This window comes from Dufourea novaeangliae, unplaced genomic scaffold (assembly GCF_001272555.1).
Source record: "Dufourea novaeangliae isolate 0120121106 unplaced genomic scaffold, ASM127255v1 scaffold112, whole genome shotgun sequence".
In the NCBI taxonomy this organism is placed as follows: domain Eukaryota; kingdom Metazoa; phylum Arthropoda; class Insecta; order Hymenoptera; family Halictidae; genus Dufourea; species Dufourea novaeangliae.
Genome location: NW_015373993.1, coordinates 2,150,428 through 2,176,693, shown reverse-complemented (window position 1 = coordinate 2,176,693; position 26,266 = coordinate 2,150,428). Strand labels below are relative to the sequence as shown.

Sequence of the window (26,266 nt, the reverse complement as noted above, 5' to 3'; positions counted from 1 at the left end):
GTTATTCGTGTAAATGATCGAGTATATATTATACATATATATATCGTAATTATCAATTATTGTATTTTAAAATGACTATTCAAAGTATTATTGTGCTAATATAAAAGCGGCTTTATTGGTCAATTATTCGGAATCGATGTCACAGTTATTCTTATACCCTATTCACTTGATTTCGAATGGTTCGTTGACTATTTTTCAGTCATATTTGGATATGTGATGAATTACATTAACAAAATGTTAGATGTACTTTTGTTATCGAATCGCACCTTCGTTTCATTTTTAAAGTACACGTCTAAGAAATCACAGATCTCGAAATATTTCATTGTTTGCAAAATACATAAGGAAAATATACTCTAAATGCTCTGTACGTATCGTATTAATCGCGTAGAAGTTTATTTTTTATTTACAACTGAGTATCTTAGGGTTTCACTTCTTTTTTTAGTTAGTTATACCAGTGAAATTTTTCCGAAGAAAAAATAAAGACTAAAGTTACTACGCTGTTTCGATGCACAGTTGATTAAATATTCGTTTGTATTGTTTCCTCTACGGCAGGATAAAAATTTATATTTCTTCGGTCTCGAAGTATCCAAAAATATTTTTTTTTTGGACGAAATATTCATTTAATTAAATGTGATTTTTCGTCAAATATTTTGCAATCGTACAAACGAATATTTAAAAATACATTCTATTACATACATTTCCCTGTACCCAATATGTTAACGAAAATTGATTTTTTTTTATTATCTATGCTAGATAATATTTACACACATGTCAGGAAGCACTCATTACTCTTTATAGTATTTCAAGAGCAGGAAGATGATGTTTAATATAAACCTTCAATGTATGGAAATGACGTTAAACTCGTATTATTAGAAAGCCAATTTAAGAGATGTGGGAAGATTTGTTTAATATAAATATGTACATTAATTAAATATTATTTTAGAAGGCGAGTATGTAAGAGCAGTAACATAAAACTTTTAATTCATCTACTGGCGGTAGTATAAGATTATTGAAACATCTCAAGCAATTAACTGAAGCTTGCAAAATTTCGAATTCCATATTTTACAGTAAAGTACAAGCAAACATCTTTATGTTTCATTAGAAAAAATGAATTTCATGCAATCATTATTTACCCAGGCTACTTGAAAATTGTCTGATTAATATTTTCTGGTAATTACGTGAGTAATGAGTGCAATTTCTATGTTTTTATATACCGATTATAAAATTCCGCACCATGCTGTTCATTACTGAAATGTAACATCACAACCGTGTCTCGCGTGTTTATTCGTTTCATTGATCAACAATTATTCCGCCTCACTTCCTTCCTCTGTATATTTATCGTTTTTTACTTCTATCCTTAAAGGAGAACGTCCTCTTGTGTGACTACCGATACGAGATCGAAGATCACCGCTTTTTAGAGTACTTCTTAGGTCCCGTACTCTTGATTGCCTTTAAAAACGTTATTGTATTTAGAACTCGGACAGTAATTCTTTTGGAATTTTAGTAAGACGAATTAAGCAGAGTTAAAACAAACATGCAATACACTCATAGAAAACTAAATTGAAGCTTTCTTGACTCGATCTTCAATATTTAAATATTAATTTGTTAAAATTATTACCTGTCTTTGACAGAGCTGTCGGTGACTTCGCTTTTTACTACATTGTTTAATCTTGCCCATACCGTAGAAGCAACGCGGGGTTTATTCTGAACCACTTTTATTACACTGCCTTTAGGGCCTTGAACTTCTTTTGCTGGTCTATCGCTATCTTCATCGCTATAATCTTCCTCTTCGTCTTCTTCTTCTTGTTCTTCCTCATCGGATTCTTGCCACTCACCTTCCTCCTTTTCTTGACTTTCGTCCTCCTCTATAATCTCACCATCTTCTTCCTGTGTAATGAAAAGGTATTGTTAATATTCCACCTTTGCTACTTATTATTTGAAGGATAAGTGAATTGCAATGACTACCTCTGAGTCGTTAGCTTTTATCGAATTCATCTTCGTTGCATTCGTATTCGTCACAACCACTTGGATCGCATCACGGAACTGCGTTGCTTTCCTTGATCTACCAAGCCTCGACCGTAAATCATTACCCTTGTCGAAATTATTCAACAATGTCTAGGAGTAAATGTGAATATTTAAACACATTATCTGTGCACGTGAACAGTTTCATTGATTGAATGTGGTAATGAAAAATCTACTCACTTGCTGTCGAATTTTCGCGCGTCTTTTGTGGATCTTTTCTTCCTCGTCATCCGCATGCATCCGCATCCTCAGTACTTTACTTCTTTTGCACCAGTCATTTTCACTATCGCTGCTTTCACTGGTTTCTTTTTCCTGTACAGGCGTCGGATCTTTTGAAGGATACTTTACACCCAGTCTCTCTTTAACACTGGGTCCTTGATCTTTGTGATCATTTGTCGTCCCAAAATCATCTTCTACAAAATCATTCATACCCCAACTTTCTGACAATGCACCCCATGGATTCTTTGCCCGTTTCTGATTTTTCGAATCTTCTTGATCCTCCTCTTTGAATCTTTTCTTAGTCTGTCTAATTTGTTTGTACATTCTTTTACGAGATTCAGTTAAGATTCCTTTGATACCTGCAAAGATGGACTTTTTAGGTTTCCTGTGTTTAGTATGTAATTAATGCAGTCTACAAAACTCTTGTAGTGTTTAGTATTACCTCCAAAGTTAGGATTCCCGTATTTCTTATAATATTCACTCATCTTCTCTGCATTATGCTGCTTCTTATCAGCTCTACTAGCAAACCTAAGAAATATTGCTTTTGACTTGGGATAATCGATACCCTTCCTCCATGAACCAGGCGGCAATGGACAATTAATATTTTTGATGTTAATACAATCTGTTTGTGATGTATCGTTTGTACTATCATTCTCATCCTCCATTTCTACTGTAGAGTCCTCATTAGTTACATTATTTTCCTCATCTGGATTATCGTGTGTTTTAGTACTTTTCTGACTTGCTTTTTCTAAACCCACAATCCTTTTCGACAATCCTAACATAGCTCTAGCTGCTGATACATTATCTAACCATACAACATTGCCTACAATACATTATACATTAGTGTTGGAAATTGATGTACATCATAAGTTATTCTTACATGAAATATCATTGATCCATTCAATGGATGCCGGAGCATAGTCCTCAAAGTATTTGAACACATCTTTGGTGCTCATATCTTCAGTTCCTCTCATGTGTATCACATTTAGTCTGACATGCTTTGTATTCTCATTGTCTTCTATAATACCCATACTAAAAATCAAGACATCTTACACTATACCGTAATTAATGAATCATTGTATCCTATCTATCAAATAAATATCAAACAAGATCTTCACCTGGAATACAAGTCTTGCTCTTGATTAGACAAGCTATTATTTATCTTCTCTGTCAACCCAAAACGTTTAGCTCTCTCTTCCATTTTCAACTTCTCCTCTTTGCTGAATATATCTATGCCTGTGGTGAATGTACCACCACGATTCTCATAACGAGTCTCCACTTTCTGTATTTATAAGATACATATTATTATGAAACTGCAGCACTTGTTGCAGTTTCAAAGTTTTAGTTAGCAATTAGTTAAGAAATGATATTAACATTAGAAGCACAGGTATTAATATTAAATATATAGAAACAGTAATATTAAAATTTTAGATGCTATCGTGATTTCATCGAACCGAGGATTCAGGCACGAAATACAATGATCGGTGCTATATCTTTACCTCAGGAACTTGATTGTTTTTCATGTTAAATGCTTTCTCAATGGTTTGGTCCGAGTCAACAGCTTTGCTGTCATCCTCAATAGGGACCATTTCCACGTCCATGGCCTCCATAAGATCGTCCATTTTTCAAGCTCTCGCGTCCGCTCTCTCACAATATTACGGGAAACGATGGGACAAACATGAAACGTAGGTTCCTGGTATCACTATTTACGGAACGCAGAAGAAACAACAAGATAGGTTATGGTACACAGCTTCAACTATATAAATATCGAGGTTACGTATTCTACAGTGTCTTTAATGACTCGAGCGCCTCCGCGTCTTTCCAGGGAAATTTGAACCGTTCGTCACGTAACCTATAATATTGACTATGTAACCGCAGATTTCCTGCAATTATAGCTTATAGAAATTGATAAAATAAGCAACATAATAATATATAATAACGTTTTCAGTTTACTTTAAATCTACGGAAACTCTTAACGTCAGCATAGTTGTGGCAGATTGTGATTTTGCAATTACAATATACTTCATCAATGTCAGTATCGTTTCAGTAATTCAATAATTTCTTTTAAATTCTCGTTGCAAGAATAATTTATCATATAACGAGGACTAACTCTAGATTAAAGTAATGACAAATTATGCATTGTTTATATTACACACGATCCACATGCTTGATTAATTTAAGATTACATTGAACCCTGTTTTTACGTATTTTGTTTTTTACTTAACAGAGTATAAGATAATACCGTAATAAACTCTAGAAATGGTTCGACTTTCCATAGAGTTGTAACAAGCACATTTTATCACGAGTGCAATAAAAAACGTGTCTTTCGAAACTATCAATATTTACACTAAGAAGAGACTGTTGCTGCAAGAATGAGATTTTATGGCACATTGTTGAAATACTATCAACGCTTTACAAATAGAAAACTAAGTCATAAAAATTGATCCTCTCTACCTAGGCTCATTGTATTACGTTTAACGGAGAGTTTCGTAGTATCTATATGGATTTAAACTTTCATTTAGCAGTTTCTTAGAACGTGTACCTTTTGAAAAATTTCCTAAACTCTGTAATACGTTCGGTTATACAGCCCAGATAGCACATGACGCATTAAAGACGACCCATTTTAGGTTTAAGGCGCTTTTAAGCCAAAATGTGGACAGAATAATAACAAAATTTCATAAGGAATAACAACACCAGAATAATACCAATATTATCAATAATATTCCGATGGTAGTAAGCGATCGATAAATCAACGGTAGATCATTGATCCATGTAACGGGGTTACTGTTGTCTAAAGCTCTATTAGTACCTTTAGGTTCGATACCTGGTCGAGCTATAGATAATATTATTTTTATCAATGAACCGTCTTATACACGTGAAATTCTCTGGCAGCTACAGGCGTGTTTAGGCGAGATTTAATTTTACGTCCTATTGTGCACGGCGACGATCATTATTCAAGAAGTACAGATCGACCAGTACCTATTATTATAATAATTGCCACGTTTGTCACGAGTACCATATTATTTCCTGTGCATATAAATATTACAGTTTGCATGAACACCCATCGAAAAAAAAAAAGAAAAATACATTTCATAGACAGTGTATCATCCTTCAACGTCCTTCCAAGAGCCGCAAGAATGTTTGAGAATCTCGGATCGATTCTCCAATCGTCCTGTGACCCTCGGTTAGACGGGGCCAAGTGAACGATTTTTATTATCGTCAAGTAGTGACAATTCGATCGTGAATGTGGAGGTACAGGTACTTTCCATCGGTCGAGAATTTCGAACGGAACTGAAAGCGCCCCGTCGTCTTTAAACGGGGATTTAGTGATAAATTAAGGAGCGATCGCGTCTATTGACACAGTTCGTTCCTAACGTCGGCATAACGCAGATGTTCCTCTCGTTTCGGAGTCTCGCGCGCGCAAAGACGACTTCCGCGATAATTTTTCCCCCGATCCGTGGAAAATCGTCGGTGAAATTTCATGACGATTCGCGACACGTTCGACAGTTCCGTTGCCAGATATAATCTTATTGGAACGATCACGAAGCCTCGAAATGCCTGAAAACGGAGTACAGATGACCGAACTGGTGAGTAATCGAGAATAATGTTGTTTAACAAAATTGTTTCTTACCCTCTGACCGTTAATAGACGTTTCTGATAAATGTTTACGAGCCGAATACGAATCTGCCAACCGATTTTGTCCCCAGCACGTCCAGTTTCTGACAAAAACCAATTTGAAGAAAATTGCAAATTTTCAACTCTGGACGGGTGTTGTGCTTTTGGGGTAATAGTTATTCAATTACTTTTGTCACGAAATCGTTCCCCGGACTCTCCTGAAGAAAATTATGTAAATTGTTATTATTAGATTTTCTCCTAGACCCGTAGTTATTGAAAGAAATTGAAGAATATCAGGAAAAATCGGTGCGTTTCACTCTGGCCGTTATTTAAATATATTTAGATGTCTATCTTATAATAACAATGTACATGATTGTGTTCGGGAGAGTCCAGAAAATTATTCCGTGTGAAAGGCAACTGAATAATTACTAGTGTAAAAGCACATTACATCTGTAAACTTGAGAAAGTGCAATTTAAAAAAAGATAGACTTTTTGTGTTGAACAGTGTAATAGAATCGGCGTACAGTGGAAATTTTTCACCGATTTTCTTTGTCGTAGGTTCGACTGTTAGACTCTATTTACATGATTATCTGTTATCTGTGATCTGAAATTGTTACCGAGTCATTTTTAATACTTCCTTATATCGCTTTTGTTTATGAATAATTAACTCTTGGACGACGAACCTGAATCACTTGCGAGAACTGTTGTAAAGTCGTTGGAATTTTTTCAGAGATTTTCTCTTAACAATCGTCGTCCGTTAAACCCTGTAAACATGATTATCCGTTATCGATTCTCTCGAACTGTTAAGAATATTCGATGTTGAAAGTGCATCGAATAAATACTCGTGCACCAGACCACCTCACAATAGACCGGTCCTCGTTGCTTTTGTATTTATAAACATTGTCAATGTCATGGCACACGATCGCGTCAGTTTTGCTAACAAACATTTAGTTTCTGTCGTTCTATCGACACAGCTACGTAGGTACTGCGATCGTAACAGTTAAAAACAGAAATATATTATTCGTGCATTCGAAGAATTGCGAACAGAAAATACTCTTTCTCAAGCAGCAGTAGAATAATCCAAGCTAATCCACGTTTCGTGGGTCCACCCTGTATATTTAAATCGTGATTAGATTCGTAAGAGAGCGAATATTAGCTGCACAGTGTACTCAATAAATCTTGGTATCCCGGTTAAGTATTCGAGATTAAGTGATACGTGTGTACACGTTCAACTTCATCGACAAGAAATAAAAAAAGTCCCAACACGTGTCTCGACAATTACGCTTGCCCGATACGCTCCAGTGTTTTGCCACAATGAAGGAAACGCCCCTCTATTATATTAGATCTTTATTTCATACACATTAATCCAAACATCGAATCTTCGATTTCAAATCAACGAAAGAAGAAGCGAAAGTTCATCTCCATTTTCCTCGAACCATCAATGAATTTCCTTATAAAAGTTTCGGTGATTACTATCATGGAAATAGTAGAATTCGTTGGATTATTAACTATTTCCATAATTTCATGCTAATTCAATGGGTCGACATTACTCAGCGATCGCGAACCGTAAAAATCCGCGGATAATTCCTGGAAGGTTTGGATTCAGATCGAAGTAATTTGCATAAATTACACTATCCAGATTGTCCAATACGATTTTACCTGATTATGTCCTTTTTCATGCTGATTAATGCACCGTGGAACGCGTGGTAACGAGTGATACAATTTATTCGCCGCGGCTTGGTTCTCCTACACGTAATAATTACGTAACCGAGCGTCTAATTACAATAACAAATAATTTTACGGGCGGGGATGGTGTTCCGGTATTTAGCTGCTCTAAGAAAATTACAGAACCGTGTGCACCCTGTTGTTGTTTTAGAGGATAGAAAACTCAAGCTTTTCGTCGCAGGAGAAGAAAATCGACGATGGTAAAAGGGAGACCAATCTAACGTACGGGATCGACGACGTTCCGCCATGGTACCTCTGCCTGTTCATGGCTCTTCAGGTACCGTTTGGAAGACAGATCGGAATCGATTGTAATTGTTATGAAACAATTAACCAGAATTAGTTAATTAATAAACAACCCAAGTAACCGGTAACTTTACTGTAAATAACTAATCCACGAAAGAACGTATTTAATCTTGACTCTCAAAATTCAATATAAATTAAATAATTCAAGTGCCATTGAGATTTTGTAATTCTAAAATATTCATCTGTAACGATGATCAGCACGCTGTTAAATCTGAAAGTGGAATTCAAAGCCGGTATAATTGATTGATATATTTTCGAAAATGGTATAAATGGACCCCCAACCTGTGTCGTTTATCTTGATAAGATATTCGAGTGTAAGTTTATTCAATCGTAAAACGATTGAGATTACTATAATTTTCTTACGTACTTGGTGGTCGATTCCAATTGTAGTTCTTCCGTGCACCTTTCGTGGCGCCAGCTTTAATTAAATTAGAACCATCAACAACCAATATGCTTTTTCAGCACTATCTGACCATGATAGGGGCGATCGTCTCGATCCCTTTTATTCTAACGCCAGCTCTATGCATGGCGGAGGACGATCCATCGAGGAGTTACATAATCTCTACCATGATCTTCGTTACAGGACTGGTGACACTCTTGCAGACCACATTCGGGTGCAGGTAATTCTCAAACGGTGTTTGACTTATGGTTATCAATACGACATTTATTTAGGCACGTGTCCCGATGCAATCGCCTTTTACTCTGTACGCATCCCCTGATTCATGGAATGGTTAACAGTTCGTTAACAACTTATGCATTGTATACAGTGACTCACTTTGTTCGCGTTTGATTGACCGAATCACTTACCAAACTGCAAATTTTATTTCAAAATTCACGAGAATTTCTCAGAAAAGGATGATAAAAAGACTTGGAAAATATATAAATGGGATTACAGTTCTCATGCTTTTAAAACAACAATTAATTTCAAAGATTGTTCAATTAATTATTGTTTCAAAAGTATTCCAACGATTGAACTGTAATCCCATTTATGTACTTTCGCAGTCTTCACTTTTATCTTTCTTTTCTGGTAAATTTTCGTGAATTTTGAAATAGAATTTGCAGGTTGGTAAGTGATTCGGTCAAAGAACGTCTTTCGCGCGCAAAGTGAGTCACTGTATTTTCGTTCAATTCGAACCTTTCAAGAAAGTATCGTAGCGGCTCGTTCGAGCCCATTAAACCGACAAGTGACGCTTCATTGTCGGCGATCTAATTGTGCGCCAGCTTTAGCATTGCGCGTCACATATCGTCGCTCGAGTTCTTAACTGTTCTAACTTCATTTGTTTTTCAACAAAATTTAATCGAAGATTTATGCAACTTCTTTAACGGTTTGTCATTGTTAACGACAATTACGTCGCTGCATTACGTGATGTTAAAGTAACGGTAAATATCCACTGAATAATAAGTTTATAGGTTCTTCGAACAAGAAGCCAATTAAAACTGAGAATAATTAGGGAATTTACATGAATTTGAAATTCAAGGAGATGCAACCAGGTCTCTCCCTGCATGTTTTGCTACCGCGTCAACAACGTAATCCACAGGACGTTAATTTTCGCGTCTTTATTGCCGCGTAAAGATCGTTTTGTACTTTCGTTTAGCAAGATTTACGGATCGTTAGCGATACTTGATAGGTTCTTGGAAAGAGAATTAGCATCCGTCTTTTTTCTTTTATTTGAGATTTTACAACGCGAAACGGGCGGAATTTCACAATTCCAATAATTGAGTCACGTGGAAATTGTTGTAGACTTCCGGAACTCGTAACTGAACCGACAGTAATCAGTCGGCAACAATTGCAACGGAAGGATTACGCAAATATTTTTGTTAATTTTCTTCTTCTTTTTTTGCTGTTCTAAACTTTTCGTTTGTCCTTTAGAATTCCATATACTTGTATATTGTACCAAAAGGTTCATAACCCGTTCATAAATAAATATTATTATGATTATTATTCATTTTTATATTCCAAGTAGATAACTTTAATACTAATAATAAATTCTTCGTGTTCCGCTTTCGGTCCGCCATATTGAATTGTCTCTGGTCTTTCAGGCTACCTTTGGTGCAAGGTGGAACGATATCATTTCTGGTCCCAACCCTGGCGATATTAAATCTTCCGCAATGGAAATGTCCGGCGCCAGAAGTGATGAACGAAATGTCACCGGAAAATCGTACCGAATTGTGGCAAGTCCGAATGAGAGAGCTCTCGGGCGCCATTGCTGTGTCCTCGTTGTTCCAAGTGGTCGTTGGATTCGGAGGTAGGTATACATATATGTAGGATAAATGCACCAATAAATGAATACTTAAGAGATTTTCTAACTATTAAAGCCAAGTTTTAAACGATCATAGTATTAATAAATATTTGACACCTGAAAACTAGATTTTCCAATATCTACACCATTTTATAAAGTACAGATTAGAATTTGAAAAATTGTAAAAAAGTAAAGAACATTACTTATTTTAATAACATAATTTACTACTTTTCATATATAATATTCATTTATTTACTGGTGCATCTGCATTATTTAATGTGTCTAATCAGAAGCATACGAAGATATGTTTAAAAATGCGCATACTTTTTTCTTTTAAATAATACATTATACGTTGTTGTAGGTATTATCGGTTACTTGTTGAAATTTATAACGCCACTGACGATCGTGCCGACTGTCTCACTGGTCGGATTGTCTCTGTTCGAGAACGCAGCGGACGCGGCATCGCAACATTGGGGCATCGCGGCTGGGTACATTTCTTCGGAACGAAAATCTAACGAACAATAAACCAACGAGAGTCGTAGAATCACGTGTTTATTGATCTTTTTTGTAGAACGATACTAATGTTGACGCTCTACTCTCAAATATTGGTCAACGTGCCGTTTCCCATTTTGACGTACCGCAAAGGCGAGGGGATACAAGTTGTGTGGTTCGAACTGTTTAAATTGTTTCCGGTAAGGATGTCGCTAATTCAATTGGCTAGAAATATAGGTGTAATTCTGCTTTGCGTTGGCTAAAACTTCGAAATTTTTTCACACTTCCAAGCCGACGAATCGGTACGCTGTAAACTTTCGAATTTCGTACATGACTTTGTTCCTACCGCTTGGTAAATTTAATACAAATACCGAAATAAATGTTAAATTGAATTTGACGTAAATTTCAATAATTCCCGAGACCAACTGTTATCATGTTGATATTTTATATGATAATTTATCGTATCTTACATATCGATTATTTCATTCTATTTATAAAAGAACGTTGTGCGTAAGTGATACAGCAGATTTTCACCTAGTGAAATTCTATATGTAAACGGGAACTCGATTAATAAATTATACCGTGTTGGGTATTCTTTTATCCACGGACTCATTCGTCTGCTTCAGGTGTTGCTGACTATAGTAGCCATGTGGATAATCTGCACTATTCTAACCGTCACAGATGTTCTACCAGTTGGGCATCCAGCGAGATCCGACAGCAAATTGAAAATCATCAATCAGTCCCCGTGGTTCAGAATACCTTATCCTGGCCAATGGGGCGCGCCAACCGTGACTCTGTCGGGTGTGCTCGGTATGCTTGCCGGAGTGTTGGCGTGTACAGTGGAATCAATCAGTTATTATCCCACAACGTCCAGGATGTGCGGTACGTGATAGCAAATCGATGACTCTAGACGTACAGTTCAGACCTTCCGAGTTTATCCGATAGAAATGTACGGACTCTTCTCGATTATCGTCCCAAACTCGGGTCCACGCCAGGACAATAATCTTGTAGGGAGAAATACTTCAGACCCTCGTAAATTTGTTTTTTGTCCGAAGCCTCGGAAACAAAAGTGGAGGAGCAACAAAGTATGTACTTGACAGATTCCACGACCTCCCCCACTCCAATGGTGGGTATAACTCCTGGACAATAATCGTGTAGAACAAGCGAGTCGATAATCCAGAGGAGTCTCTATTAGATGCTTCCGAAAACTGTATCCATGAATTCTTTATACTTGATAAAACTTTCTTGGTGGATATAACAGCTGATTAAAGGTAATTTTCTGATGGAAACAAAATGGCGGCGTAACGGGAACTTCCTAGTTCTCCGTGACTCTCGACTGGCGCCATTATGAAATCGTTCGATTGCAAACGGTTGACCTTTAAACGAAATTAGAAGAATGAACTAAGCTGTCTATTAGATATAGGAATAGTTCTGTCAAATAAAGAAGATTGAAATTATAATTCTCAGGTGCTCCTCCGCCGCCGGTTCACGCGATTAACCGAGGTATCGGTATAGAGGGCCTCGGCACCATGTTGGCTGGTCTCTGGGGCAGCGGGAACGGCACCAACACATTCGGAGAAAACGTTGGAACCATAGGCAAGCATTTGCGTGTTACACTTCTCAAAAAATGGAAAGATTCTATAATTTTTCGATTCATTCGATTGTACAAAATTCGTCTAAATCTGTACAGGCGTGACAAAAGTCGGCAGCCGCAGAGTCATCCAATGGGCTTGCGGATTAATGATACTGCAGGGGTTGATCAGCAAATTCGGTGCCGTTTTTATTATCATCCCGGAACCTATAGTCGGCGGAATATTCTGCGTGATGTTCGGGATGATTTGCGCTTTCGGTGTGTGTTAAACGTTGCTAATATACTTCCATCGTTTGAAAACAGAACGAGCACAGGACTTTGTATATATTCGTGTCTTGCAGGTCTTTCCGCGTTGCAATACGTTGATCTAAACTCTGCAAGGAACCTTTACATCCTCGGGTTCTCGATTTTTTTCCCTTTGGTAAGTTTGTGTTTTTTTCTCCGGAAGTCTAATGCAATTTCTTCTGTATAAAATAAAGATAAATAATTTGGTAAATATATGTCTGTGAATGTCGTTCAGGTTTTGTCGAAGTGGATGATTAATCATTCGGACGTGATACAGACCGGAAACGAGATAGCCGATGGTGTGATCACGGTTCTGCTTAGCACGACTATCCTGGTCGGTGGCATAGTAGGATGTTTGCTGGACAATATTATACCTGGTACAATATTGCAATATTGTTGATCACTTTATATGTTCGTGAAAAAGTTATTTATCATTCTTTTCGTTGAACCAAGGTACCCCCGAGGAACGTGGACTCATAGCTTGGTCGAAAGAAATGGAATTAAATGTCGAAAGTGATGACAAACAGGACCAAGGAGAATATGTACCTAATACATTCGATTTTCCATGCGGAATGACACTTTTGAGAAGGTAAACGAAATGGTAAATTCTGTACTTCCTGTGAAGCGTGATACCAAAATGGCGTCACGATAGTTACAGCTATGTTTTGCATAATTCATTCTAACTGTATTTGTGGTATGTAATTTTGTAATGATGCTTCTTAAGTCGGCCTATACGTTTTATTTATATTTTCCTTTGGTATGAATTTCGTGGATCACACTTGATTAATTTAACTATTTACAGATGGAAGTGGACTAGTTACGTACCATTTTTACCGACATACAAGCCAGGAATATACTCCCGCGGCCTGAAGAAGCAATGAGTATTTATTTCGATTCAAAATTATTGAACAATGTATTAACGATTTGCGTGGAAGTCACATTGTAATGCAGTTGTATGAACGTCGAGTGAATCAGTGCAGTTGAATATTGTACTGAAAATGAAAATACAATAGTTTTTATATAAAAAAAGTCATACCTTATTAATTATTAATTTACTTACCCGTTTAGTTTCGAAAGTCGCTGTCTATAGCATTAATAGAAATACTACTGTAAATTGTATATTTTCTTCAGATTTTTCAATAAAAAACACCCCCGGTGGAGGCGCCAGAGACCCCGTGTGATGAGAACGGTGGGGTCATAAAACCCCCGGTGGAGGCGCCAGAGACCCAGTGTGGTGAGATCGTGGGGTCATGGAACCCCCGGTGGAGGCGCCAGAGACCCAGTGTGGTGAGATCGTGGGGTCATGGAACCCCCGTGGAGGCGCCAGAGGCCCCGTGTGGTAAGAGCGTGGGGTCATAGAACCCCACGGTGGAGGCGCCAGAGCCCCCGTCGGTGGGAGCGTGGGGTCACAGAACCCCTGCAGGTGGCGCCGGAGACCCCGCGTGGTGAGAGCGTGGGGTCACAGAACCCCCGGTGGAGGCGCCGGAGACTCCGTGTGGTGACAGCGTGGGGTCATAGAACCCCCGGTGTAGCTGCCAAGAACCCCGTGTGGTGAGATGTACCTCCCTCTGCGATGTGCGAACAAGAGAGAAGTTACTCTTGCGCTACTTTTATCCTTCGGTCTCGCTTCATCCCTACCATAAGACCGCGTAGTTAATTATATATGGCTATGGTTCACCAGGTAGCGAATATATAAACGTGCTTGCAACATTTTCTTTCGTGACTGAATACATTCAGCTGACACTTCAGAGTTTCTTATCTAGTTATCTTACTCGGTCGATGAGCAATGATCGTTTATTCGGTACATATCGTACATATCCATCCACCTCGGTGTCATGTATTCGTCTGACAAAATTTTGTGTCGCGTGTTTGAACCGTGGAATTTCATGTAGGTAATTGTCAGTGTTTTATGTCAGCGTTAAATAGGACCTCATAGAAATGGTGAATATAGACACGATACAAAAGAATTATCCGCTGCACTGGCTCATATGGAATAACAACTATGTAGAACTGGAAGAGGAGTTATTTTCGAAGCTGGTTCGTAGATAGAATGTCAACTGATTATCAATTAACCAATTAATCGTTGTCGATACTAACGCGATATCTACTCGTTGTCGAGCAGACGTAACGAATAAAGCTGGAAAACCGAACGATCATCGATTGCCAGCTTTTCTCTACAAAACGAATGTGATAAATGACATTTCTGTTGTATCCTTCTGGATACAGCGAGATAATTGGGTAATAGTAATGATAAAACAGAAGAAAGAAATCTTTATTGGTACTCGATTAAATACTTTACATATGTATTGTTCAAAACTTTGTTATGAACTATTGTATGTAAATGAGGGTTACTGTTCCCTATATATATATATGCATATATACATATATGTATATATATATATATATATATGTATATGTATATGTACAGAAATTCAGGAGAAGGGAAAAGATTAATTTTCATTTGTATAAATGAATTGTACACTATATAGTGATTCAAATATATCACTCCGAATAATGTCAGAGCTTTATGAGTGAAACCTCATGTGTGTGGGAAACCATAAATGTTCAATGACATGTAACTTTTGATATTATGCTTTGAATAATAACACTGATCGATTTGATACAGCTTTTTGAGTAATTGTATCAGAAATTTTAAATCTGTTTCATTTTTAATCACTGGAGTATTACAAAAACTAAAATAGCTTAATGGAACCTTTCCTTTATAGAAACATTTCAATCTGTTGGCAAATTTTATCTCAACTGATAAAGTGGATAAAAGGATTACAGTATTATTCCTCTCTGCAATAATGTCTGAACACATAGAAGTATAAAAGAAATATATAGTTCAAACATTATTCATAACAGCACTTAATAAAGAAATTAAGAATTCTATATTAGATATTTGTAATTAACTTTGTTAATTTAATGTTATGTTACAGCATGATGTAGAAATGCCTGACAACAGAGGCAGAACACCATTAATGTTAGCTGTTACTTTGGGCCATAGTGAATGTGTTGGGATGTTATTACAACATGACGCTAATGTCAACACAGAAAATACTCAAGGGTGGACTGGTAAAGAAATCACTTATTAATCCTCTATGTTACCTTTACACAGCAATTATAATTTTTTATTTTTCTTCTGGAGTGGTCCAAGAAGCAGTTGGAACAGGAAATCCTGAACTATTGCAGATGGTGCTAGCACATAGGGATTATCAAAGATATTGCAATCGGGTAGCCGGTATTCCAGAATTACTTCATAAACTTAAACAAGTGGGTGTCTTAGAACAAAGCAGAAAGCATAGCAATAGTTTGAAAAATGTAAACCAAAATCAAATAATATTTTCAGGCTCCAGATTTTTATGTAGAAATGAAATGGGAATTTACTAGTTGGGGTAATTCAGACAGTTTATGTGTAATTATTGTCGTATTTAAATACGAGCGTTGTACTTATGTAACTTCTTGTTATCAGTTCCCCTTGCATCGAGAATGTGTCCTAGCGATACGTACAAAGTATACAAACAAGGCAGTAACGTGAGAATTGATACAACGTTACTGGGATTCGATCACGCGAACTGGCAACGCGGAAATCGTAGTTACGTCTTCAAAGGACAAAGTGAGTATTTATGGTCGTTGCCGTTGCATGGATACCGACACTCGTAAAGTTTCTTTTAATCTTCAGGTTCTTTGAGAGTTTTTCATTTTATATTAATAGTAGAATCTTTTATTTGTCCTTTAATTGTATATATTAAATGCAAGCTGCATCAAATGTACCTGTGGCAATTAGATGTGAACGGAGTTATGTGTTCAGTATGATGGGACAAGAGTCAGGTGACAGAAATACTTTTACAATTAATGTGGCATACAGGATCATAGAAAGTATTCATTAAGTAGAAAAAGCTTTTACAATAGACACAATATGTACATATTCTTTTTTGTTTCTGTTCGTTATTATTTCCACTTTCTTTTTTATTACATTTAAAATGTCGATACAGTAAATTACGGCCATATTTGGTAAGTGCGTATACTATAAACAATAAACAGTATGATCGTATTTTAAATGCTACACAAGTATACGAATACCTGTTTTGAATACTTGTTCGTATGTACTTTTGCGCGAGTTAATTGAGAACAAATTATTAGATGTCTATGACTAGTAGTAGTAAAGCTGTTTTACATTGTAGAATAATTGTTTCAGTAATAATTTTGTGATGTATGATTCTATCATTGTAAGAATAGAACTTTTATTTCTGCAGATGATGGAGCAACAATGATGGAAGTCGATCATGAAACAAGAAAAGTATATGTCGAGCATATGAAATTGATAGATGTGCAGAATATACAATTAATGGAACCCTCCGAGGAAGGTGTATTAGCTCGCCTTACGAATCCTATAGTTACTACGTACATAGACACGGATAAAATTAGTTTCGAACGGTAATTACGTTTCCGGTCTTCATCGGTACGCAAATATCCTTCTCTTAATGTTATTTATGTTTGATTAGCAATAAGGCTGGTTTGTGGGGCTGGCGGTCAGACAAAAGCGAAACAGTAAATGGGCACGATTGTAAGGTGTTCAGTGCGAGTAATGTAGAATTAATAACGAAAACTCGATTAGAACATTTATCAGAGCCAGATAAAGTAAGGGCTCGAGCTCCTCGTACGCCGCTTCACTCGTTTCTTGGCATAGCGGAACAACAACCAGAGAATTGTATTAATGCAACTACTAGTGTAATTTTCTTCTTTAAATATTTAATACAACGAAATGTATTTAAATTTTGCAAACTGTTAGCTCATCGAATTATTTGCTTCAGGAAGAATATAACAATGTTGGAAATCCTTCTAACATCACGGCCGAAGAGTATTTTGATCCAGATGTTGATCTAAATGGAAGGGATATAGGTAGACCAAAGGAAGTTAATACAAAAATTCAAAAATTCAAGGTATGTTAAAGATTATACGGTACGAAAACGCAATTTATGAATTAACATTTATAATTGGTTAAACAAATTTACAGGCAACTCTGTGGCTTAGCGAAGAATATCCATTGAGCCTTCAAGAACAAATAATGCCGATCGTCGACCTGATGGCAATATCTAGTTCACATTTTGCGAAATTAAAAGATTTTATTCAAATGCAGTTGCCGGCTGGATTTCCTGTTAAAATTGGTTAGCTCTGAATTACATTTCTTTCGTATGGAAAAAGGTATCTAGTTTAATTAATCTTCTCCGTTATAGAAATACCTCTGTTTCATATATTAAATGCGAGAATTACGTTTGGAAACATTTTTGGCATGGATCAGGAAGTACCTCATGTAGATTATTTGCAAGAAACTAACAGGATGACTTGTTTAGTCGATGATACTTGTTTTGAAGTACCAACGGGCTATGCAAAACTAGGTAATCATAGCTTAAGTAACTGTTGGTTCATTGAAATACTTAGGAATATTAAAACATACAATTTTTGTATAGGTGCTGAAGTTCGTACTCAATTCAGTACTGAAGAAGAAGACGATCTATTACAGTTTGCTATCCAACAAAGTTTATTGGAAGCTGGAAGTGAACGTGATGAGGTATGTAGATTTTGACCCTTTTCTAATCATAATTTCGTTCATATGTAATCTAAACATTTAATCAATTTAATTTAAGGTCGATATATGGGAAGCATTGAAAGCACAGAAACCATCTCGACCAACAACACCCAATATGACTACAGAAGAGGAGCGGCAGCTTCAAAGGTACAAGTATCTCCTACTCGTAAGCATGTCGATTCGGATACTTTGGTTTCATTTAAAAAATTCTAAACAATTTATTTTGCATGTGTTCTTTTCTTGCCCGACAATTCATATTCAAGAAGGTGGGTGAAGGATACCTGTTACAAATCTCGGTTTCACGTCACGATCATGTTCGACGAGACTTGGCAAAGACGTATTTTCTTAGTCCTCATTTAGATAACCATCTGCGAAAGCATATTCTTCCATGATATTGCAAGAAGACGATTGGCGCGCGCGTTAGAAGAGAAATAGTCTCCCGATTTGTTTAGAAATCATCAGTTTCCGTGCACTTAAGCCAGTCTAGATTTTTGTAAGAAATCATTTCTACCGAACAACGATAAACATTCTGTTTATTGTTTAACGCAGAGCCATTCAGGCCAGTCTGGCGCTGTACCAGGAGAGTACTGCTGCGTGTGCGAGCGGTCGAAGTGATACCAGCAGAACTAGCGACGGGGAGGATCCTGACGCGCTCGAGGGCACTGCAGAACAATTGAGACTGGCATTAAGATTGTCGGAACAGCAGCAACTCGAGGAAGAGCAACGCCGGTTGCTGGAAGAAGAAACATTTCGGCAAGTGTTGGAGCTGTCCCTTACAGACAAGTGAACTGTACAATGTGTAATAGTCTTCAAATGAAATTCGATCAAGTTGTACTTCCACGACCACGAGAAATCTTCCGGCCGCGAAGTGTCGAGACTGTGGAATAAGAAGTATTTCCTATGACTCATGAAGTGCATCATTTGGCAGCGATTCTTGTTACAGAGAGCAGTATTAAGTTCCATCGGCTATAAAGTAATCAAAGGCACGATCAGCCGTTCTTGAATAGTTAGTGGAAAAGGTATTGTATAGTCGTAAGATCAACTAATAATAGCTAAAGTACTCGTGTTTCGGGCGTTGGGGCAGAAGAATTGGTTAAAACATAGCTTCCATTGACTATATTATTTAGCCGAGAGAAACCTAAGTCATGTTCTCTAATAAGAATCGCTACTAGCCATTGTATATTGAGAAATAAAACTGTTGCTTGCAACAGATATTTGTTATTATGGCAAATAGTTACAGCATAAGGTCGAATGGTGAATAACATATATAATATTAACTATGAAAGTAAAGGATTTAACTTATGTTATTTATTTCTTAGCTACATTTTATATGAAAGGAACGGTTTAGTAGTATACGAGGATCATGGTATGTAACAATAAGAAGTCTTGAAAATTACAATCGGTCTGGTGGAATATGTCGGAACATTTTTCTTCGAGTCTGAAATTCTATCGTTATTCAATCAAATAAAACTCACTTAGTTGAAAGTACGTGCTGTAAGCTACGACTGTCAATACGTAAAATAAAAGCTTGTAATTCTCAAGTCTTCAACAGTTATTCGTTTTATCCTTTCTCCTAGCATTAGATTCTCATTTTTCGAAATTTCTAGTATCAAAGTCTAGTAGTGTTCATCGAATTTACATGTATTTTAATTCTATGCAAAAGTATGCTAAAACTGCCTCTCTTAGTGTTCAGGCAATTAAAAACTATTCCAAGTTCCTTTTTATACCCGTGATAAAAAATAATTGTAAGTAGCGTTTCAATTTATTAAAAATAGTAATAATATAATGAAAGTTTATTATTTATTCTTTATAGAATATTCATTGTAGATGAATAATTTTGTTGGGATATTTATTACGAACTTGTACGGAATTAGGTACTATTATTAATTGAGCTGTTGTTAGTGTATCGCAATTTATTTCGAGAATCAAACATACATAATTGTACTAAAAGTTGTTGCGTTGCAAGACTTTGAAAAAAATCGTAATGGTCTATAAATTCTATGATTGGTAAGAGTGTTTCAGGAAGAATATTTTGTTCTGCAAATATATACAGGGCTAAATAGACTTTGTCTACATAATCAGGGCCTGATCAGGGCTACCCTAAGTAAAATATAATTTATAAAAATTGAAACTTGAGTTTTATTACTTATGCTGTTTTTTTAATTTTGACGAAACAAAATGGTTGATATTATCAACATATTCAAGTTCCTAGTATACAAGGAAGACTAAATTCACACGTCCTTCGTGTACGACAGTGAATCATTATGTTTGATTCTCGACTGAGTTAGGGCATCATTGGACATGGACTTCTCTAAATAATTAATAAAACAATAAAAATCTTTAATGAAATCGTCAGGAGCCGAGTCAACAGGATTCTGGTAAAGTAAACAATCTTTAAAAAAAACTATAAATGAACTAATTTTAGGTTCAGAAAGATCTGTTAGTGGAGTGCGTTGTCATTCGTCTTCCCGCTCGGAATGTTGATTTAATAAACGTCAAATAATTTTGACTAGCAGTTTGTTACATTTACCGGAAATACTAGATTTTCTATCTTCTTTGACACTCTCCGCGGCAACTTGATTGTCCTGTCATCTACTAATGGAGCTGTATGTTAGATCTTTCAACTCGAATCATATCAACGTTCTATAAGAAGTTTTATTGGAAATAATTCTTGCTTGTCATGTGATTTCTTTACTATACAAACAACTCGAAATATCATTGCGGTATATCAAATAAAAAGATATATTTCTACAAGTAGTATACAGCAGGTATAATTAAGGATATAAAATAAATTGTGTGTAGAAAAACGACAAATACGTTCCATGCCGATCAAGCAAAGATTCTGTGAACGGAAACTGACAGTATCAATGCTGCCATGGATGGGTCTATTCGAATTCCGATTGTGCCCTGAAACAGAAATAATGTTTTTTAATAATAAAATGTGTTTTACGCCACGAAAATCAAATCCGACGAATATTTTTACAGCATCCCAATAAAAAATTCGATATATTCCTATGAATCATCGATATCACACCTCTTGAAAATAGTGTTCAGTATATTTGCACTCTGTACAAAACGTTGTTCATTTTTATGAGCCTGTTGATACCACTTTTTACGTACTGCATTCCAATGTATTCTATGTTCTCTCAGCAATGTTTCTCGTGATTTTAGGCACAGTCCGTCCTAAATACATTATGAATCAAATATATATTTATTATGACTGTATATTTATTGTACCCTCATATTAAGAGGATAAAGTATGCATATTCATCTAAATATCTTACATAATCTAAGTTTAATTCTTCCTTCTCCCTAGATATTGGTGAAGGTATACGATTCCTAGGTATTGCTTCTTCACAAGGCAAAGGAGGTGGCAAATAATAGACATCTTGAACTTCTCCATTTGTGTCCAGTATATTATTACTTATATTCACTTCGTTTATTATTTCTGGACTCGGGCTACGTATTCTAAACGCAAAATGTAGAATTATTTTTTGATATTTGTATGTGTTATCATTTTTAAATACTTGCTACACATAAGCATACATAAAAATAAATCAAGAATATTCAGGTATTTCCAACTTTAATAACTATTTCTTATTATGTACTCACTTTGGAACAAGATTGGGATTTCTAGGCTGATTAGCCATCCAAGCTCTGCATATAGGATAAAGTGGTGTATCTTCTTGAAACTGTGCTAAATCGACGCTCCGGTCGAACAATTTCATTACATAAGTATGATGAAATGCTGTGTCCAATTGTACTTGTCTCCTGCGTCTAATTTTTCGTGGTTGTTGGAAACCCAGTGTCTTTGTCCTATACATGTTATCACTAGAAGTTAGATACCTATTATTCAGAGTAACATAAAAAGTAATTGTAAATGTTTGGTATCATTACATTTTCTTCATTTGATGTTTATAATCATGTGCAGAACTTTCTTCACTTGAATCTGCTGATGAACCTGTATCACTGTGCTGCAATAATTCTCTGAGGGCTCCTTTTAAACGATCTCTTGCAACAAGCACATCATTATCTCCTGTAAGAAAAGTCATTTTTTGTTTGAGGAATTTATGCAGTCAAGAGGATTTGCATATCTATGTATACTATTACTGTGCTACAATATACAATTACTATTAAATAATTATACAAGAATACTATTAATTATTATTACTTTCTCATTACCCAATTCATCTTTAATTTCTACTTTCACACGTCCAGGAATAGGTGTAGGTGTTGTTTGAACATTCCTTTTCTTTCCCATCTAAGACAACAAACAATTCATTGTTACTGCGATTACTATTTGTTAACGATAGTCAACTTTAAACATACCTTGTTCAAACAAATCTATATCATCGATACGTCAAACGAAAGAGTTTTTTGTTTTATTAAACGTAAAAGTGCAGAGGAATGTCGTTGTAAGTAAACAGTATAAGAAGTTAATTAATATGTATTAATTTGAAAACAAATGGAATTCCGTAATTTCAAAAGCGTAAGGTTAAGGTATAAATTGTCCAATCCAGTGGTGACAACGAAAATGTAGTAGTTTGTAATTGCGCTTTCGTTTTTACGTTGATTTTTACAACTAAAAGTTAAGTCATATTATTTGAATAATGAAATAAGCATTGAGAAGAATCACGAATTAAATAATTCCGAGATATTCGAACATTGATGACACTGAACCGAAACGTGCTGAACTTTTTGAAGATGGAGTTGCAGCTCATCATTGGATCATTTTATCTCTGACGATTTTTATTGGTACTGATTGGTACATTATTACTTTTTTTACGTTTTTCAAACGATTGTAATGTACATACTTTCATTAAATTACTTATATACTCAAAGAATTATTTTTTCATAGAATATAAATCTTTAACATTGAAAGTTAGTGGTTGTTACAAAAGAATGTTTTCGTTATGACCATACTAAATAGAGAAAAGGTTAAATAGTTTTAAATATGTGTACCTAAATTCCTATTGAAAGTAAAAGTATTGCAGCAAGGTGAATTGTTTTATAATTTGCTGATTATTTGTAGTATTCTGACCTGCTAAAAACTTTTGGTATGTTTTAGATAATTATCACAAGATGCAGCAAATTTTACTTATCCAAGTATTTTTAATACTCATTGCGAGTGTACTAGTTTCATTTGCACACAATTGCTTTCTGCACAATAAAGATTATAGATGCAAGTTAGGAACAAAGACACCGTACAGATTTATAGCTAATTATGATGATAATCCTCTTGAATACCCAGGTACAATAACACGTATTCAATTACCATTTACAGAAAATGAATACACAATTGTTTTCAGGATGTACTCCAAAAAAGATATGGTTAATCTTGAGACACGGTACAAGATACCCTAGTAAAAAGTATATATCAATTATGATTGAAAAATTGTCAAAACTACAACAGATTATTATAGACAATTATGAAAATAAAAAGACAAGTTTGACAGATGAAGATGTAGTTCTATTGAGAGATTGGTATGTCTCCTTCACCAAGGATGATATTATGCGACTAGCAGGAGAAGGTGGAAATGAGATGATTGATCTTGGAGAAAGATATCAATCGAGGTTCCCTTCTCTCATGCCAGAGGTTTATAATAATGAGACTTATAGGGTAAATAAATTTTTCCCTTTAAATGCACTGTACTATACCCATTAAATAATTCTGTATTTTTATTATAGTTCAAATACACTGCCACTCAACGCACAGAGGAAAGTGCAAGAAACTTTGCCACTGGTCTGTTCGGTAGATACAATAGTAAAAAAGTGTTGTATCCAGAAGCAGAACACAAGGATCCTGTATTAAGAGTAATTTACTACCATCTAATTGAATCATCAGTTGACTTTTCGTTATTTAATCATTTTATTTCAAGTTTTTAGTTTTACAAACGCTGTTTGCGTTGGTTATGCGAGGTGGCCAACAATCCATATGCACAGATGGAAACAGAAAAGTTTCTGAAGGATGAAACGTATACCAGGATGTTAGAAAATGTTTCTAAACGCATTGGTCATCAGATTGATCATGGTTAGCACAGTATAATCGAGTATAGAACAGAGAACAGGGAGAATTTGTATTATTTATAAAATAAATGCGTTTCAGAAACTGCAAATTTGATGTACATGATGTGTGGCTTTGAGACTGCATGGAAAATAGATACAGAGTCTCCTTGGTGTAGAATGTTCAGTTTAAACGATTTTAAGGTAAGCCTATAGCATGTTATACCTAAGCTATCATAATTTTAACAATCAATCATTTAATGTTTCAGGTACTTGAGTATGCTGAAGACTTAAAGAAATATTGGATTGATGGGTATGGTTACAAACTGACTTACGAGCAAGCATGTCCTACATTGAGGGATATGTTTGATTTTTTCGCGTAAGTTCACGTATCCATGGATTCATAAAATGTTATACAGCATAAATTCCTGAACTTTTTCCTTACAGATCTGATGATGGGCCATTGGTATCGGCATACTTTACGCATTCCGGCACAATTTTAAAGTTACTAGCTTCATTAGGAGTCGCTAGAGATGACGAACATTTGACTCACAATCTCTTTCATTTATATGCAGATGATAGAGCTTGGAAAACTGGGGTCATCGATAGTTTTGCGTCCAACATAGCGTTCGTCTTATACAAGTAATTATTAATTGTCATTTTTCAAATGTAAAATATTTTAAAATGCACTACATTTGTATTGTAATTTCATTTCTTTCTAGTTGTTCGTCTGGAGGCCCTAGCATACTTTTTATGCATCAAGAACGACCACTCTCTCTACCTGGGTGTCCTTTACACATACCGTGTCCATTGTCCATCATGAAAGCACTGTACCCTGATCACGAGGCAGAGTGTCGGTTCGATGAAATGTGTGAACTAGATCAAACCTCATAATTATAGAAAAATAAAGGAGATCGAAAGACAGATTAAATTCACGTCAACTGTTTATAAATACCGTTTTATTATATTTATGAAATAAATTCTACTAACTTCTCAAATCCAGTCGGAATAACGTTGCATTCCCTTACACGACAAATAGTACGTTCCTCGCCATTAAAACAGCGACGAGAATTTTCAGCGATCGTTAAAAGCAGTTCGTCGTCCGATACGCGTACTTTCAGATAGTGTGGCTTCGCATAAAATCCAGAAAATAAAAAGGAAAAAGTACGATGTTCATCGCTGATAGTGCATTTAACGACTGAGGGAGGATGAAGTGCGTTCGTTCGGTTCAGAAATCTTCAATGGAACAATAAATATGGTCAAACGAAGATCGGTTAATACCAGGAAGCAGTTAATGTAACAGTTAATTCTTCGTTTCAACCGATACGGGGAGGACCTTATGGAAAATCGAAGCGGTGGATTGCGCTCTGGGCGCCCATTTCTATACTCTGCTAGCGACCCTGCACTATTTTCTTTTGCAATCGATCTATGTAATAACGAATTCTCAATCTCGTACAATTCTAGCTAGCACATAACTGCTCAAACAATAGGATTATTTTTACAAAGCAATCTTCACTTCTATAAACAAATATAGTTTCTTTCTATAGGCTTCACCGATTGTTGCAATTTGATCTTCACGTTAAGGTGGAGGTTCTTCGGATACGCCCTAGGTAAGTTGAACGTTACAACTGTACCATAAATATTCTGTACAAATGGAAGGCCTTGAGGACAGGAAGAAGGGTGCTCCAGAATCTGTCCGGCAGAACTATACCGCAGGGAACCACTCGCCCTGTCGTACAGGATTAACCACGCGAAATGGGTAAAAGTAAGAGAGAAAAAGAAAGAGGGAAACGAGCTGCAACGTGGCTCGAACGTCCAAGTGAAATACCATCGACGTCGGACGTGTCAAGCGACCGCTGAGCGTGGCAGGCGAACGTACGATCCTCGTCCCATTATCCGACGACGCGGTACCCATCCGCGACGGTCTCCGTGATCCATGGAAATCGAGGGCACGGCTTTAATAATACCGAACGGTTTGAGAAACGTGGAGCAACGTCGAGGAGAGGACGGAAGGAAGAAGGAAGAAAAAAAACCGGAGAAAGGGTTGGGAAGTTCAGCTTCCTCTTAAGAATACTCCCGCCCCGTCCCCCTCGCCCTTACCCCGCCCCTTTCGCCCGTCGTCGTGAGCTGTCCGTTACCCCAGAATTGGCTCCCACCTTTTTTTTTTACGAGGATAAACGG

General features: G+C 36.2%; 5 protein-coding genes across 8 annotated transcripts; 3 read left to right on the top strand and 2 right to left on the bottom strand.

The window, feature by feature from the left end:
• Positions 1 to 1,239: 1,239 nt before the first annotated feature.
• LOC107187865 (nuclear cap-binding protein subunit 3) lies at positions 1,240 to 4,505 on the bottom strand. 2 transcript variants are annotated; one of them, XM_015576052.1, is made up of 9 exons: positions 4,484 to 4,505; positions 3,741 to 3,943; positions 3,360 to 3,523; positions 3,122 to 3,273; positions 2,684 to 3,064; positions 2,203 to 2,600; positions 1,966 to 2,115; positions 1,619 to 1,887; positions 1,240 to 1,449 (listed from the first exon to the last, which is right to left on the bottom strand). In XM_015576052.1, the coding sequence occupies exons 2-9, from the start codon at positions 3,861 to 3,863 to the stop codon at positions 1,305 to 1,307; spliced, it is 1,782 nt and encodes a 593-aa protein (XP_015431538.1). In that variant the 5' UTR covers positions 3,864 to 3,943; positions 4,484 to 4,505; the 3' UTR covers positions 1,240 to 1,304. The 2 variants fall into 2 exon arrangements, with proteins under 2 accessions (XP_015431538.1, XP_015431537.1); XM_015576051.1 differs by lacking the exon at positions 4,484 to 4,505 and having other exon boundaries at positions 3,741 to 4,021.
• Positions 4,506 to 5,425: 920 nt separating this feature from the next.
• LOC107187842 (solute carrier family 23 member 1) lies at positions 5,426 to 13,504 on the top strand. Its single transcript, XM_015576019.1, has 13 exons — positions 5,426 to 5,828; positions 7,733 to 7,858; positions 8,347 to 8,504; positions 9,925 to 10,130; positions 10,486 to 10,612; positions 10,696 to 10,816; positions 11,243 to 11,498; positions 12,084 to 12,212; positions 12,307 to 12,465; positions 12,549 to 12,628; positions 12,728 to 12,869; positions 12,946 to 13,081; positions 13,295 to 13,504. Exons 1-13 carry the CDS (start codon positions 5,796 to 5,798, stop codon positions 13,371 to 13,373), a joined length of 1,752 nt encoding a protein of 583 aa, XP_015431505.1. The 5' UTR covers positions 5,426 to 5,795; the 3' UTR covers positions 13,374 to 13,504.
• Positions 13,505 to 14,425: 921 nt separating this feature from the next.
• Positions 14,426 to 19,568, top strand: LOC107187849 (ankyrin repeat domain-containing protein 13D). 2 transcript variants are annotated; one of them, XM_015576029.1, is made up of 13 exons: positions 14,426 to 14,529; positions 15,432 to 15,567; positions 15,641 to 15,765; positions 15,842 to 15,887; positions 15,965 to 16,108; positions 16,749 to 16,929; positions 16,998 to 17,223; positions 17,307 to 17,435; positions 17,510 to 17,660; positions 17,730 to 17,891; positions 17,964 to 18,064; positions 18,141 to 18,229; positions 18,632 to 19,568. In XM_015576029.1, the coding sequence occupies exons 1-13, from the start codon at positions 14,431 to 14,433 to the stop codon at positions 18,867 to 18,869; spliced, it is 1,827 nt and encodes a 608-aa protein (XP_015431515.1). In that variant the 5' UTR covers positions 14,426 to 14,430; the 3' UTR covers positions 18,870 to 19,568. The 2 variants fall into 2 exon arrangements, with proteins under 2 accessions (XP_015431515.1, XP_015431516.1); XM_015576030.1 differs by lacking the exon at positions 14,426 to 14,529 and adding an exon at positions 14,709 to 14,730.
• Positions 19,569 to 20,810: 1,242 nt separating this feature from the next.
• LOC107187869 (protein lin-37 homolog) lies at positions 20,811 to 22,689 on the bottom strand. 2 transcript variants are annotated; one of them, XM_015576055.1, is made up of 7 exons: positions 22,412 to 22,689; positions 22,265 to 22,343; positions 21,980 to 22,118; positions 21,695 to 21,913; positions 21,367 to 21,550; positions 21,117 to 21,265; positions 20,811 to 20,989 (listed from the first exon to the last, which is right to left on the bottom strand). In XM_015576055.1, exons 2-7 carry the CDS (start codon positions 22,341 to 22,343, stop codon positions 20,968 to 20,970), a joined length of 792 nt encoding a protein of 263 aa, XP_015431541.1. In that variant the 5' UTR covers positions 22,412 to 22,689; the 3' UTR covers positions 20,811 to 20,967. The 2 variants fall into 2 exon arrangements, with proteins under 2 accessions (XP_015431541.1, XP_015431543.1); XM_015576057.1 differs by having other exon boundaries at positions 21,695 to 21,898.
• Positions 22,690 to 22,829: 140 nt separating this feature from the next.
• LOC107187881 (multiple inositol polyphosphate phosphatase 1) lies at positions 22,830 to 24,979 on the top strand. Its single transcript, XM_015576069.1, has 9 exons — positions 22,830 to 22,837; positions 23,151 to 23,333; positions 23,392 to 23,702; positions 23,771 to 23,896; positions 23,969 to 24,113; positions 24,189 to 24,289; positions 24,355 to 24,464; positions 24,533 to 24,727; positions 24,808 to 24,979. The coding sequence occupies exons 2-9, from the start codon at positions 23,165 to 23,167 to the stop codon at positions 24,977 to 24,979; spliced, it is 1,329 nt and encodes a 442-aa protein (XP_015431555.1). The 5' UTR covers positions 22,830 to 22,837; positions 23,151 to 23,164.
• Positions 24,980 to 26,266: the final 1,287 nt, after the last annotated feature.

What these genes read in the sequence shown, in the direction of transcription:
- LOC107187865 (XM_015576052.1), bottom strand. Translation starts at nt 3,863, where the DNA reads ATGGACGATCTTATGGAGGCCATGGACGTGGAAATGGTCCCTATTGAG. An exon ending in ATGGATCAATGATATTTCAT is followed by an intron (nt 3,065 to 3,121) that starts GTAAGAATAACT and finishes AATGTATTGTAG; the next exon opens with GCAATGTTGTATGGTTAGAT. An exon ending in TAAAAGCTAACGACTCAGAG is followed by an intron (nt 1,888 to 1,965) that starts GTAGTCATTGCA and finishes TTCATTACACAG; the next exon opens with GAAGAAGATGGTGAGATTAT.
- LOC107187842 (XM_015576019.1), top strand. Translation starts at nt 5,796, where the DNA reads ATGCCTGAAAACGGAGTACAGATGACCGAACTG. An exon ending in AGAAAACGTTGGAACCATAG is followed by an intron (nt 12,213 to 12,306) that starts GCAAGCATTTGC and finishes AAATCTGTACAG; the next exon opens with GCGTGACAAAAGTCGGCAGC. An exon ending in CGGGATGATTTGCGCTTTCG is followed by an intron (nt 12,466 to 12,548) that starts GTGTGTGTTAAA and finishes CGTGTCTTGCAG; the next exon opens with GTCTTTCCGCGTTGCAATAC.
- LOC107187849 (XM_015576029.1), top strand. Translation starts at nt 14,431, where the DNA reads ATGGTGAATATAGACACGATACAAAAGAATTATCCGCTGCACTGGCTC. An exon ending in CAAAAATTCAAAAATTCAAG is followed by an intron (nt 17,436 to 17,509) that starts GTATGTTAAAGA and finishes ACAAATTTACAG; the next exon opens with GCAACTCTGTGGCTTAGCGA. An exon ending in TGGATTTCCTGTTAAAATTG is followed by an intron (nt 17,661 to 17,729) that starts GTTAGCTCTGAA and finishes TCTCCGTTATAG; the next exon opens with AAATACCTCTGTTTCATATA.
- LOC107187869 (XM_015576055.1), bottom strand. Translation starts at nt 22,343, where the DNA reads ATGGGAAAGAAAAGGAATGTTCAAACAACACCTACACCTATTCCTGGA. An exon ending in AAACATCAAATGAAGAAAAT is followed by an intron (nt 21,914 to 21,979) that starts GTAATGATACCA and finishes TCTAACTTCTAG; the next exon opens with TGATAACATGTATAGGACAA. An exon ending in AATCCCAATCTTGTTCCAAA is followed by an intron (nt 21,551 to 21,694) that starts GTGAGTACATAA and finishes TTTTGCGTTTAG; the next exon opens with AATACGTAGCCCGAGTCCAG.
- LOC107187881 (XM_015576069.1), top strand. Translation starts at nt 23,165, where the DNA reads ATGCAGCAAATTTTACTTATCCAAGTATTTTTAATACTCATTGCGAGT. An exon ending in ATAATAATGAGACTTATAGG is followed by an intron (nt 23,703 to 23,770) that starts GTAAATAAATTT and finishes TTTTTATTATAG; the next exon opens with TTCAAATACACTGCCACTCA. An exon ending in TCAGTTTAAACGATTTTAAG is followed by an intron (nt 24,290 to 24,354) that starts GTAAGCCTATAG and finishes TTAATGTTTCAG; the next exon opens with GTACTTGAGTATGCTGAAGA.